The sequence below is a fragment of the Cajanus cajan genome, chromosome 11 (assembly GCF_000230855.2).
Source record: "Cajanus cajan strain Asha chromosome 11, NIPB_CcT2T_4, whole genome shotgun sequence".
NCBI classification, from domain to species: domain Eukaryota; kingdom Viridiplantae; phylum Streptophyta; class Magnoliopsida; order Fabales; family Fabaceae; genus Cajanus; species Cajanus cajan.
In genome coordinates, this window is record NC_138527.1 from 1,680,725 (window position 1) to 1,693,750 (window position 13,026).

The 13,026-nt window shown below is 41.6% G+C and overlaps 1 protein-coding gene across 35 annotated transcripts; it reads left to right on the top strand.

Moving 5' to 3' along the window:
• The first annotated feature begins 287 nt into the window (after positions 1–287).
• Positions 288–3,620, top strand: LOC109794367 (pentatricopeptide repeat-containing protein At1g05600). Of its 35 annotated transcripts, none has more exons than XM_029270537.2 (4): positions 288–2,108; positions 2,203–2,644; positions 2,720–2,793; positions 3,020–3,620. In XM_029270537.2, exon 1 carries the CDS (start codon positions 326–328, stop codon positions 1,913–1,915), a length of 1,590 nt encoding a protein of 529 aa, XP_029126370.1. In that variant the 5' UTR covers positions 288–325; the 3' UTR covers positions 1,916–2,108; positions 2,203–2,644; positions 2,720–2,793; positions 3,020–3,620. The 35 variants fall into 35 exon arrangements, with proteins under 35 accessions (XP_029126370.1, XP_082922443.1, XP_082922445.1 ...); XM_083066317.1 differs by having other exon boundaries at positions 3,024–3,620; XM_083066319.1 differs by having other exon boundaries at positions 2,203–2,275; positions 2,581–2,644; positions 2,720–3,620.
• Positions 3,621–13,026: the final 9,406 nt, after the last annotated feature.

Sequence of the window (13,026 nt, forward strand, 5' to 3'; positions counted from 1 at the left end):
TTTTTTTACGATAATCGGAAAATTTAATTAAAGGGTTTATGAAATAAGTTTTTCCTTTAAATTTAATACTATAATATAGAAATAATAAATTACAAATTACATAAATAATAAGTTTAAAAATGATGTTTGAATTAAAAGAATTCATAAATATAGAAATTTTTTATTAAAACGAATCCAAAAAATATATGAGAAATTTTAAAAAAATAACTTCATATCATATTATTTTCTAGCAGTTGGTGTAATATATTTTTATGTGATTTCTCCTATATTTATATTCCACACGTGACCACGTTTTAGATTGACCGAACCGAACCCCAGAATCGAAATGGCTTCCAAGCTGTTCTCCAAAGCTAGTCATTTACAGTCAAAGGCAAGGTTGGAGGACAGCGTCGTTTGCGCACTATGCACTTCCTTCAGAGAGGGACGAAACTGGGACGCCGTAACCCGCGAGTTTGGTGCCCTCGAGTTAAACGACTCGTCGGTGGAACAGGTCCTGCTGCACCTGAATTCCCCCACCGACGCAAAGGCCGCATTGGGCTTCTTCCATTGGGCCGCGAAGCGCCACAACGGCTTCCAACACGCGACTCGCTCTTACTGCATCGCCATCCACCTCCTATTGGGAGCCAGGTTAGTCACCGACGCACGTGCACTCCTCCAATCACTCGCCCAAAGAAACACCGACACACGCACGGTTCGTGCGGTCGTCGATTCCCTTCTCGACACGTGTCACCTTTCCACCTCTCGCTCTCTCGCGGTCAACCTTTTCATCCAAGCCTACGCCAAGGCCAAGTTAACGGACCTCGCTTTCGACGCTTGCCGTTACGTCGAGGATCGCGGGTTCTCCGTCAGCGTCGTTAGTTTCAACGCCTTGCTTCACGCGGTTCAGAGATCTCACGAGTGTGGTCTCGTTTGGGATGTTTACGAGTTCATGATTCGGCGAAGGGCTTACCCTAATGTGACGAGTCTGAGGATCATGGTGGATGCTCTGTGCAAGGAAGGGGAATTGCAGAAGAGTGTTGACACCTTGGATCGGATCATGCGGAAGAGGACCTTTCGTTCTCCTTCTATGATTGTTAACTGCGGTTTGATGTTGAGGATCATGGAGAGGGGACACGTGGCGGAATCGGAGCGCGACGTGGTGGTTTTGTTGAAGAGACTGTTGCAGAAGAATCTGCTTCACGAGACCGTCGTGTATTCGTTGATTGTGCACGCCAAGGTTGTGTTTGGGGATTTGGATTCCGCGCGGGGGTTATTTATGGAGATGGTGAGAAGAGGCTTCGAGGGGAATGCTTTTGTTTATAATTCGTTTATTGGAGCGTTTTGCAGAGATGGGAGGATTGAGGAGGCGGTTGGTTTGATGCGTGAAATGGAAGGAAAGGGGTTGGAGCCTTATGGTGAGACGTTTGAACACATTCTCGTTGGTTGTGCCGCGGATTCGGAGCGGTTGGAGGAGTGTTTGCGTGCTTTTGAGGAAATGGTGAAGGTTGGGTTTGTGCCTGGTTGTTTGGTGTTTAATGAGGTGGTGGAGAGGCTGTGTGAGAGGGGTTATGTGGAGAAGGCAAATGAAATGTTGACTGTTTTGTTGGATAGAGGGTTTTTGCCTAATGATGTTACTTACTGTCGTTTGATGCAGGGTTATGCTGAGAAGGAGGAGGTTCAGGAAGTTCTCAAGCTGTATTATGAAATGGAGTACAGATCTGTGAGTCCTGGATTGTTGGTTTTCGTGGCGATTATTCGGTGTTTGTGCCGCTGTGGGAAGGTTGAAGATGCAGAGAGGTATTTGAGGATTATGAAAGGGCGTTCGGTGAGCCCAGATGTGACTGTGTATGAGGCATTGATTGATGGATACGCGAAGAAGGGGGATAGTGGTAAGGCTATTTGCCTGCGAGAGGAGATGGCTTCTTTGGTGTTGTGATGTGGTGTTGTTATTGTACAGAAAAGAGGTGAAAGGAAGGTAGTGCTTCTTGTTTCGAGAAATGGTGCTTCCAGCAATGTATAATGTCAAAATGGTGATATGGATGTGTTATTTATGCTGCATCAAGAGCAATGTATGTTGGAAACTTGTTGTGAAGTGTGGAATGGGCTGATATGGTTAAATTAGATGTCATGTAGGTGCTTGGCTATTACTTTCCGAATGATTTTATTCATTTGAGAAAATTGATCTAAAGATTGTGAGAAGTTAATGAATTTTTCAATGTACAGATAAAGGAGGGAGGCTTGCAGGCTTTGGACATGGTGAGTATATAACAGAAGAAGCAACATGAAATATTGAAATGTAAGATTTTGTTGCTTTGTGTAGTATGTGCAAATTGGAATACATAGAACTGCCAACAAGCATTTCAAAGATAGTCATACCTTTGGAAGTGGTAGTGACATGAACTTGTCAGATACACAATTTGGCAAAATTTTAACAACTGGATTTCATTGAAATATTTTTCTCATTCCCAGTATTTTCATTAATTTACTGATGCCATTTGGCTTTTGAAGTAAGTTGTTATTTGGAGGTGGTTGTGGCTTTAGTATTGATGATATTGCGACAACCTGCAATTTTTACGATATCACATTATTGTTGTCCTCCAGATGTATATAGATTTCATACAATGTGGAATGGGCTGATATGTATAAATTACATCTCGTGCACATGGTAGTTAGTTATTTTTGTATAATTTTACTCATTTCAAAGATTATTGAGAAATTGTTAATATAGGTCTCTTCATAGTTCATACAGATAAAGAATGGAGGATTAGAGGCTTTGGACATGCTTAGTTTGCAACAGCAAGAGCAGCACTATAAGTAAGCTTTTGTGAACTTGTGTAATTTGTGCAAATCATATTTATATTAGAACTGCCAACCAGCATTTTAAAGATAATCAGGCTTTTTGAAGCAATATTGCCATATATATTGCCGGATACATTTGTGGGATCGAAAGACTTTTCTCATTCCCATTACTTTTTCCAAGGTTGTTTTTGAAGCATTACTTTTCCTGCGTAATGTGAAATCTATCTCTATTTTTGGAAAGGAAGGAACAGGGCATGAAATGCACATACTGCACCGTGTATACAGAACCCATATTGGTGAGCCTGAAATTGGATCTACTAAAGCCGAGGATGTGTTAAAACTTTTTCAAGGAAAGTAGATGTGTTTGAATGAATACAGTTCAGTTTCTGAATCAAATAATCCTATCCATTGGCAGAGATTTGCCTTACAAATGCTAGAAGATCCTAATAACAGAGCAAAGCACATCTAGTCGTAATTCACACTATTGGATAGCTACAGAATGTTTAGGTGATGGGAATGCTCAAAAGTGGGCATCTAAAACAGCCAATAGTAACTGTTACGATTTTGTTCCTTGGGCATGTGTTGTTGCATATTTGAATTCTGTCAAGGTTGTGGGAGCCTGGTTGAAAGTTCAGAGGTGGAGGATGATTGCATGGTTTCTCCTAATCTGTTTAAAAGTGTTAGCTTGCCTACACATCCTGTAGAAAATTTTGAAGGTCGTGCATTCTGCCTTTTACCTTTACCAATCAGTACTGGTCTTCCTGCTCGTGTAAATGCATACTTTGAATTAAGGGTAACTAACATTTCTTAATGAAACCCTCCTGATATTATCTTTTGAATCACCTGTGGAGCTACTACAATCCCTGACGGCAATTGAGTGATATAAACAATGGAGGAACCAACAAATAAAAGGAGGCTACAAATAAATGAAAAATGAAATGTAAGGGATTAACAATTAAGATCGTACATGACCTACGTATCTCTCTCTCTCTCTCTCTCTCTCTATATATATATATATATATAATATAATATAATATAATATAATATAAATTAGCAATTTAGTTAGAGTACTACAATAGTAATTTACACCAAAATATTAAAAAAAAAACGTCTCTTTTGTTGTAATTAATTTATTTTAAAGGTATTCCAATAATTTAATATCTACTTTTAAAAAAAAAAAAAATATCTCTCTCCTCTTAACTCTCTCACATAATTAATAAGCTTTTAATCACATATAATTAATTAAAATATCTATGTCCCTCTCCTCCCTATCTCACATCAGAATGTAATCAAATTATCGTTGAAATTATTGCAGTCTATGTATGCTTCTCTTCTTATCTTTGATCGAGTCTTTCAAGTTGAATATATAATATCTACAACTACAAGTTACAAACAATTATTTATACAAAAGATTTTTAGAAATTGAAAATTTTTAAGTAAGGATGCATTTTAATATTTTTTTAATTATAATATTTGTACAAAATATTTATCATAAAAAAGAATGATTAATTTCTATTAGAAATTATGAGTATATTTAAGGTGAGTATTTTCATCGTAACATAATTTCTTTTATAAAATTTAAACTTTAAATAATTTGATTAAAAATATAAGTCGTTATCACTTACCTCGTTATTATCAATGTAACATCGTTTAATGTACATAAAATTTTTCAAAACATTTATATTTTCGTTTAATATGCTACGTTAAAATGCTTTCATGCAGAATTTGTATTCCACAAAGGAAATGAAATCACTACTCAAGCTTTCATATGCAAGTGCAATCCCACATGTTAAGGCTTTCGTACGTCATGTAGCACTCAACTTGGTGCGGTTGACGTAAGAGGGTTTTGAGGTGAGAGGTGGATAAGAAGGTATGTAAAAGATAGCTGTAATTGGTGAAAGGAAATTAAAGAAAATTGTGTGGAATAGAGAATGGGTTCAACAATTGTAGAGTTACCTGGGAGGATTTGAGAAGAATTGGAGAAGCGTCAGCTATAATTACAAATATAACATCCCTCGTGTGTCTTGTTTCTGAAACATATCAATACATTCCTGTGTTTTTGTTTTTGTAATCCACTTTCATATTCAATTATGGACTTAAATATGTTTTTAGTCTCTCAAATTTAAAATAAATTTGTTTTTGATTTCTAAAATTTAAAACTGTTATTTTTAATTCCTGTAATTTTTAAAGAGGAGTAAGAAGTGTAAGTATACAAGTCAAAATTCAATCACAATAGTTACTAGTTTTGTTACTAGTTTGTTCTTCTTTTTGTACACCTTTGATTTTCATTTTTGATACACTTCTTACTCTGTTTTGTTTTTCAAAATAAGCACACAAAGACACGAGGAATTTCTGGCCTAAGATTGCTAAGAAACAAATAGCGAGGTTCACAAAAATTGACTCTAGAACATGTTAGGTCTAATAACATGCATATGAATCATTCAATGAGCACGTCTAGAATTAATACATGTCCAGACAGCAATGATATCACAACAAAACAGAGATTAAATATATTTAGATTCAAAAATAAAAAAGGCATACAAGTGATTTAATGACAAGTAAAGCAACTACACACGACTCTAAGACAAAACTAGGAGATTAAGAAATGAAAAATGCTTTCTAGTCTAGTTTCTTTTAGGAGTTTATTTTTTTTTTGACCGAATTATTAGGAATCCAAGAAAAGATTAAAGCAAACCTAAAACATTAAAAAGAACATACAGAGAATACTTAAAGACATACACAAAGATTGATTCACAAGAAGTGGTGTAAATCAAAACAAGCAAGACATAGTGAATTGTTCTATAGATTTATTGTTGTGACACGAGAACAATTCAAGGCACATAAACACAAGACAATAAAGGAACAAACAAATGGAAACAAATTTAGACACAATACAACATGTTTTGACCGAACCAAAGACAACACAAAAATCTTAAGAAAGAAGTTACCAAAAAGACCTAGCTCTTGATACCAAATGATGAAAACTTGAGTTAGAACCGAATTAGAGTTGATTCCTCTTCAAGCTTCTCCCTAGACCTTTGGTTCCTTGGTTCTCCTTAAGCTTCTCCAAAGCCTCCAATGGTGGATGAAGCTTTGGAATTCACCATCAATGATGAGGAACACTCTCAAGTGGCGCCACTCCTTGGAGGAAGATTAGTCACTTCAAATCTCACCACACTCTTGTATGAAGAGGATAAGAGAAATGGATTGAAATCAAAGAGGTTGAGACTTTTGGAAGAGAGAAAATTCAGAGGAAAATTCGGAATTCTCTCATATAATGCATCAAAAGTGTTAAGAAAATGAAGGAAAAGACTTATATAGTGAGAAAGTGACTTGTGGTGCAAGCTAGACTAACTATAGTTAAAGGAGAACCATGGTTACCCTTCTTGCACTCAAGCTAACCGGTCTAGTTATCTAGGAGGCTTATGGAACAAGTTTCTAACTTAGAAGCTTGTGGAGCAAGCTAAGTTAGAAGTTTGTAGCACAAGCTATCCAAGTGTGTAGAAGAAGCCAAGCAATTTCGGCCAAGGAGATGAGATAGGTGGCCAAGGGTTTTCCTTCACTTAGTTTGATCCAAAACTCTTGGAATTGGTTTATTTAGGTTCACCAAATGATGGTGAGACCTAGCTAAATCAATTCCTTGGAAAAAAATAGAGGAAAACAAGCCTAATATGTAAAATTTAGCCTAGGCCCAAATGGAGAAAAAGACTCCAAGTAACATATCCTAAAATCCCAAAGGGATATCCTTTAAGAAAAAAAAAATGTCTCACAAATACAAAAGTAAAATACACCTATACAAGTAACTACTATGTACAAGTATCATAAAAGGTATACACAATGGAAACTAAGGGACTGAAAAAAGGAATCATACTTAATGCTCATGAAGAGCATAGGTCTAATAAGCATCTCCTCTGTAGAAGCCTCCTCTAACCTCGTAACCATGGACCTAGTTAAAGGCCCAATGGTCTTCAAGTGTGAGCTCTCCTATGGATCAACCTTCAACCTTCACCTATTCCAAAGGGATCCTTGGGGATTAGATTTCCACCGGCATATCATTAAGAAAATACTTCTTCAAAAATGTTCTCTAAAAATTATCCCAATTAATGAGTGTGCTATCAATCATCATCGTTTACAAGCCACTCTCCCACCAAAAAATGTGCATCGCTAGTCAACATGAAAGTAACCAAATTCACCTTTTGACAAACCAAACATTCCATAGCCTTGAATATCTTCTCCACATCAATCAACCAAATTATTGTTGCTGTAAGATCATATACTCCCTTGAAAGAGGGCAAATGATGACACTAAAACTACTCCAACCAACTAGGCATAAAACTAGCTCTATTAGTCTCTATTGCTCTCACTAACGCTTGAAGAGCATCAGTAATAGAACGATTATTCCTACAATCCATAATACTGATACACAACAAAACAAACACATTAATTGTAATGTAATCACTAGATACAACATAGCACTTCATTAGAGAACACATGAAACACCTGGTTAAGACACATAACACACACGTCCGTTTTGAATCAATCTAGCTTTGATATTGTAACGACCCGGCTGGTTACTACACACCATCCGACAACACGGAAAACACACAGATAAGAGCAAGTATATAATTATATACACGAGGTCCAATCTGAGCTAAACATCAAAGTATAAATACAGCCCAAAGTAGCCGGAATAATGGCCCAAAACAACAAAACAACAACAAAATAAAACTCCTCTGTCTGCCAGCTGCAGACCTGCCACTATCACCAACCTAACCCTGCTCTGCTCCCATACAACGTATGATCATTGTAGTCCAAACACATGGAAACAACAAAGGGTAAGCTAGTGAAAAGAATCAACATACAAAGCATATATATATAATATGAACAACTGCAGTTATCAACACAACATCAGCATACATCTCATCAGCTATACAACATACACAGCAATAAGCACACAATGCGTCGTCACGCATATCAGCTCAGAAATCTCCTACAACAGCTCAGCCTTACGGCCTACAACAGCTCAGCCTTACGGCGTACAACAGCTCAGCCTTACGGCCTACAACAATTTATATCAGCATTTCAACACAGTACAGCTTAACAACATACAACACAACTCATCTTATCAGCACACAAAACATCACAACTTACAACAATAACATCTAACACAGCTAAACATCATCAGACAACATTATCTACTAGTCAGCACATCATATTCATCAATTTCGGCTTATACTCAACATAAAACAACATCTAACAACATACAGTGAAATCTCATCTCAGCGTTCGGCGCACTCGTGGTTGCGCCCAGCACGGTACAACCAGAGAGCACTAGGGGGCCAACGCGCCCAGCGCAAGCATGCCCGCGCCCGGCGGGACCCAGCCAGAGAGCCCAAGACTCACACGCGCCTGGCGCAATACCAATTGCGCCCAGCGCATGCCAGGAAGAGACTCTAAGGAGACTCACGCGTCTAGCGTGCCCAAACTCGCGCCCAGCGCGGGAAGACAGAGACCTCCCAAGGTTTCGCGCCCAGTGCAATTCAAATTGCGCCCAGCGCCGTCAAGGCAGAGACTCCCAAGGAGTCTCACGCCCAGCGCGACAAGGGTCGCGCTCAGCACAGAACCAGAACCCTGAAACATGTCACATACTACCAACGCGCTCGGCCCGGTCCCTGTCACGCCCGGCGGGGGCCATCCAGAGGCTCACCTTTTCAAGCTCGCCCGGCGAACACATCTTTGCGCCCGACGGGCTTGCTTAAAAGGAGCCTCCAAGTTGTCTCGCGCCCGACGCGAAGAACTGCGCTCAGCGCGAGGCTCAGCAACAACTCTCAACTTTCGAAAAACTTCATCAAATCCTGCAAAGTCAACTAGGAAACAACATGCAATTCATCCAAAATCTCACATTTTCATCAAACCTCCCAAAAATACTATCTTTTCACACATGCAACCATTAGAAATCAAAAACCCAAATTTCTTCAAAAACCCCGAAACACCCAAAAAACAACTTCCCTCAAATTTCAGCCAAGAATCAGCCATCCAAAACCGTCAAATGAGTTCTATGACTCATTTACAGCCAAAGCACAACAGAATCTAGCTTCCCTTACCTCGGGCAAAGATTCCGAGCCTCCGGGAAGAGAAACAGTGAAGAAGGTTGAAGAAGGGCTTGAACGGATGAGGAAGGAGAAGGATGAAATTCGCACACCAGCTAGCAATCCAAACTACTCAGCACCACCACCTTGGGACAACAAGAAGAAGAAGAAAGTGAGTGCGAGTGAAGAGAGAGTTTGATAGGGAAGAAGAAAGTGAATCAGCCAAAGTGAGTGAAGATAGGGTTTGGGGAAGAAAAGAAAAGAAAAGCAAGGGTCTCACAACCTCCCCAATAACAAGAGTTTTCGTCCCTGAAAACATACTTACTTGGGAAAAGAAATGGATACCGCTCCCTACATTGCTGCTCCACCTCCCAAGTAGCCTTACCAGTAGCTGCATCCCACAACATCTTCACCAGAGCAATGGACTTGCCCCTCAGCTCCTTCAGCTTATGATCAACCACAGCTACTGGCAACTTCTCAAACGTCAGATTCTCCTTCACTTGCACATCATCCAGCTCCACTACATGGCTCGGGTCATGAACATACTTCCTCAGCTGGGATACATGAAACACATCGTGTAGGTTTGAAAGAGACAGTGGCAAAGCCAACCGATAAGCAACTGGACCTACACGCTGTATTATCTGATAGGGACCCACAAACCTCGGTTTCAACTTCCTTGCCCTCAACGCTCTACCCACACCAGAAGTCAGAGTCACCTTCAGAAACACATGCTCCCCATCAGCAAACTCCAAAGGCTTTCGCCTCTTATCAGCATAAGATTTCTGCCTACTCTGAGCAGTCTTCATCCTCTCCTGAATCATCTTCACCTTCTCAGTAGTCTGTAGGATCAACTCCGGTCCCACAACCACTGACTCACCATCCTGGTACCAGCACAGAGGAGTCCTACATCTTCTGCCATACAAGGCTTCAAACGGCGCCATCCCAATACTAGCATGAAAGCTATTATTGTAAGTGAACTCCACCAGCGGTAGGACCTCCTCCCAGCTACCCAAATGGTCCAACACACAAGCCCTCAGCAAATCCTCCAAGGACTGGATTGTCCTTTCTGACTGACCATCTGTCTGCGGATGATAAGCAGAACTCAGCTTCAACTTCATGCCTAAGGCTTGGTGTAGACTTTGCCAAAATCTGGAAGTGAACCTCGGATCTCTATCTGAAATAATACTGGAAGGCACCCCGTGCAACTGTACTATTTCCCTCACATACAACTGCGTCAGCTTCTCCAAGGACCACTTGATGTTGACAGGCAAGAAATGTGCACACTTGGTCAACCGGTCAACAATCACCCAGATAGCATCACTATTCCTAGCCGACCTAGGCAACCCCATAATGAAGTCCATAGTGATACTATCCCACTTCCACTCCAGAATCTCTATCTGCTGCATCAACCCACTCGGCTTTTGATGCTCCACCTTTGCCTTCTGACAGGTCAGACAGGCCGCCACATATTCAGCTATCTCCCTCTTCATACCAGACCACCAGAAAGTCTTCTTGAGGTCCTGGTACATCTTAGTCATACCCGGATGTATGCTAAGTCTGCTCTTGTGGCCTTCCTCCAATACAACTCTTTTCAGCTCAGCATCCTGAGGTAGGAAAATCCTGCCCTTGAACCTCAAGATCCCATCTCTGCCAAACTCAAAACCAACAGCCTTCTCGGTACCCAGCAAACCAAAAAGCTTCACCAGCTCAACGTCCTGCAACTGCTTGAGTCCAACCTGCCTCAAGAACTCACTAGTTATGGTAATTGCCCCACAACTAATGTGATCCTAAGCTAACTCCACACAGAGATTCAAATCCCTGAACTCCTCAACCAGCTCCAACTCCTTCACCATCATACTAGACATGTGGATGGATTTCCTACTCAGCGCATCCGCCACAACATTGGCCTTACCAGGATGATACATCAACTGGAAATCATAATCCTTCAGAAACTCCACCCACCGTCTCTGCCTCATGTTCAGCTCCTTCTGATCGAACAAATACTTCAGACTCTTGTGATCACTGAAGATGCTGAACTGAGCACCATACAGATAATGTCGCCATATCTTAAAGGCAAAAACAACAGCTGCCAACTCCAAATCATGAGTGGGATAATTCCTCTCATGGTTCTTCAGTTGCCTTGAAGCATATGCCACCACTTTCCTGTGTTGCATCAACACACACCCAAGACCCTGGTGAGAAGCATCACAATACACATCAAAGGGCTCACCAGAATCTGGCAACACCAACACAGGAGAAGTAGTCAACCTCCTCTTCAACTCTTCAAAGCTCCGCTCACAGGCTTCTATCCAAATGAACAGCTGTTCCTTCCTCATCAACTGGGTTAAAGGCGCCACTATCTTGGAGAATTCCTCAATGAATCGACGATAGTAACCTGCCAAACCCACAAAGCTCCGAATGTCAGTGACAGTCCTCGGACGCTCCCACTGCAACACCGACTCCACCTTAGCCGGATCAACAGCAATCCCCTCAGCTAAAATCACGTGGCCCAAGAACTTCACCTCTTCCAACTAGAACTCACATTTTGAAAGTTTAGCGTACAACTGCTTCGCCTTCAAAATCTCCAGCACCAACCTCAAGTGCTCACCATGCTCCTCCGGGGTCCTTGAATAAATAAGGATGTCGTCAATAAAAACCACCACAAATTTATTCAAGAACGGCCGGAAGATCCTGTTCATGTAGTCCATAAACACTACAGGGGCATTGGTCACACCAAATGGCATCACGACATACTCATAGTGACCATACCTAGTCTTGAAGGCAGTCTTCGGTATGTCACCCTCCTTCACCCTAATCTGGTGATAGCCTGACCTCAAGTCAATCTTCGAGAAAACGGATGCTCCCCTCACTTGATCCATTAAGTCATCTATCCGGGGAAGTGGATATTTGTTCTTAATGGTCAACCTGTTCAACTGTCGGTAATCCACACAAAGTCGACTACCTCCATCCTTCTTCTTCACCAACAACACAGGAGCACCCCACGGCGAAACGCTCGGCCGCACCAACTGCTTCTCCAACAGGTCCTCCAACTGACCTTTCAACTCAACCAACTCAGCAAGAGCCATCCTATAGGGAGCCACCGACACTGGCCCTGCACCTGGAACCAAGCCAATGCTAAACTCCATCTCCTTAACAGGAGGCAACCCAGGCACCTCATCCGGGAACACCTCAGCAAAATCCCGCACCACATCAATCTCCGCAATGACCCTTTCGGTCTCCGCACTCAAAGTAGCAAGCAGAAGACAACACTCTGCTCCATCCTTCATTAGCGATTCAGCTTGGCCAGCTGAAATCAACAACTCATCCTCCACCTGAGGAAAGATCAACTGCCTATTGGCACAATCTATAAGGATGTGATTGGCAGACAACCAATCCATCCCTAAGATTATTCCAATATCAACTAAAGGCAAACAAATCAAGTTCACCTTATACCTCATCCCATTCACAACAATAGGGCAGCTAGCACACAGCTCAGAAGCAACTACCAAAGTAGAAGCGGACGTCAACACTAACAGTCTCAACCCCAAATCACACATAGGCACACCAAGCATAGCAGCACAATCATAAGAAATAAACGAATGAGAAGCCCCAGAGACAAACAAAAACATCACGTCCTTACCAGCAGTTTTCCCTTCCCCTTCACAAGATCAGAAGAAGTCGAAGCCTCAGCACCCGTCAAGGCGAACACCCTACCAGCTATAGTGGGTCTGTCACCCCTCTCGGCATCACCTCTCTGCACATCACTCCTCTGAGCACTCCTCTCCGGTCTGTTTCTTCTGGGGCAGTTGAACGATTCATGGCCCATCTGTTGGCACCTGAAACATCGGCTCTTTGTGTGGGGACAATCCCTGATCAAATGGGGCCCACCACACTTGTAGCACCTAAGGGAAGCACCTCCACCCTGTCTCCCTCCTCTGGCAGCATCAACAGGTTGCTTAATGACAGGACCCCCTTGCTGTTGTTGGGGCCTATCATATGACTTCCTCTAATTTCCTCCCTTCTTGGACTCAGCTGGTCCCTCAGCAGCTTTAGTCACACGGTTACCACTTTCTAATCTCTCCACAACCTTCGCCTTCTCCACTAAGGCTGGAAACTCGGTGATGGCCATAGGCACCACCACCCTCTTCAGCTCAAATTT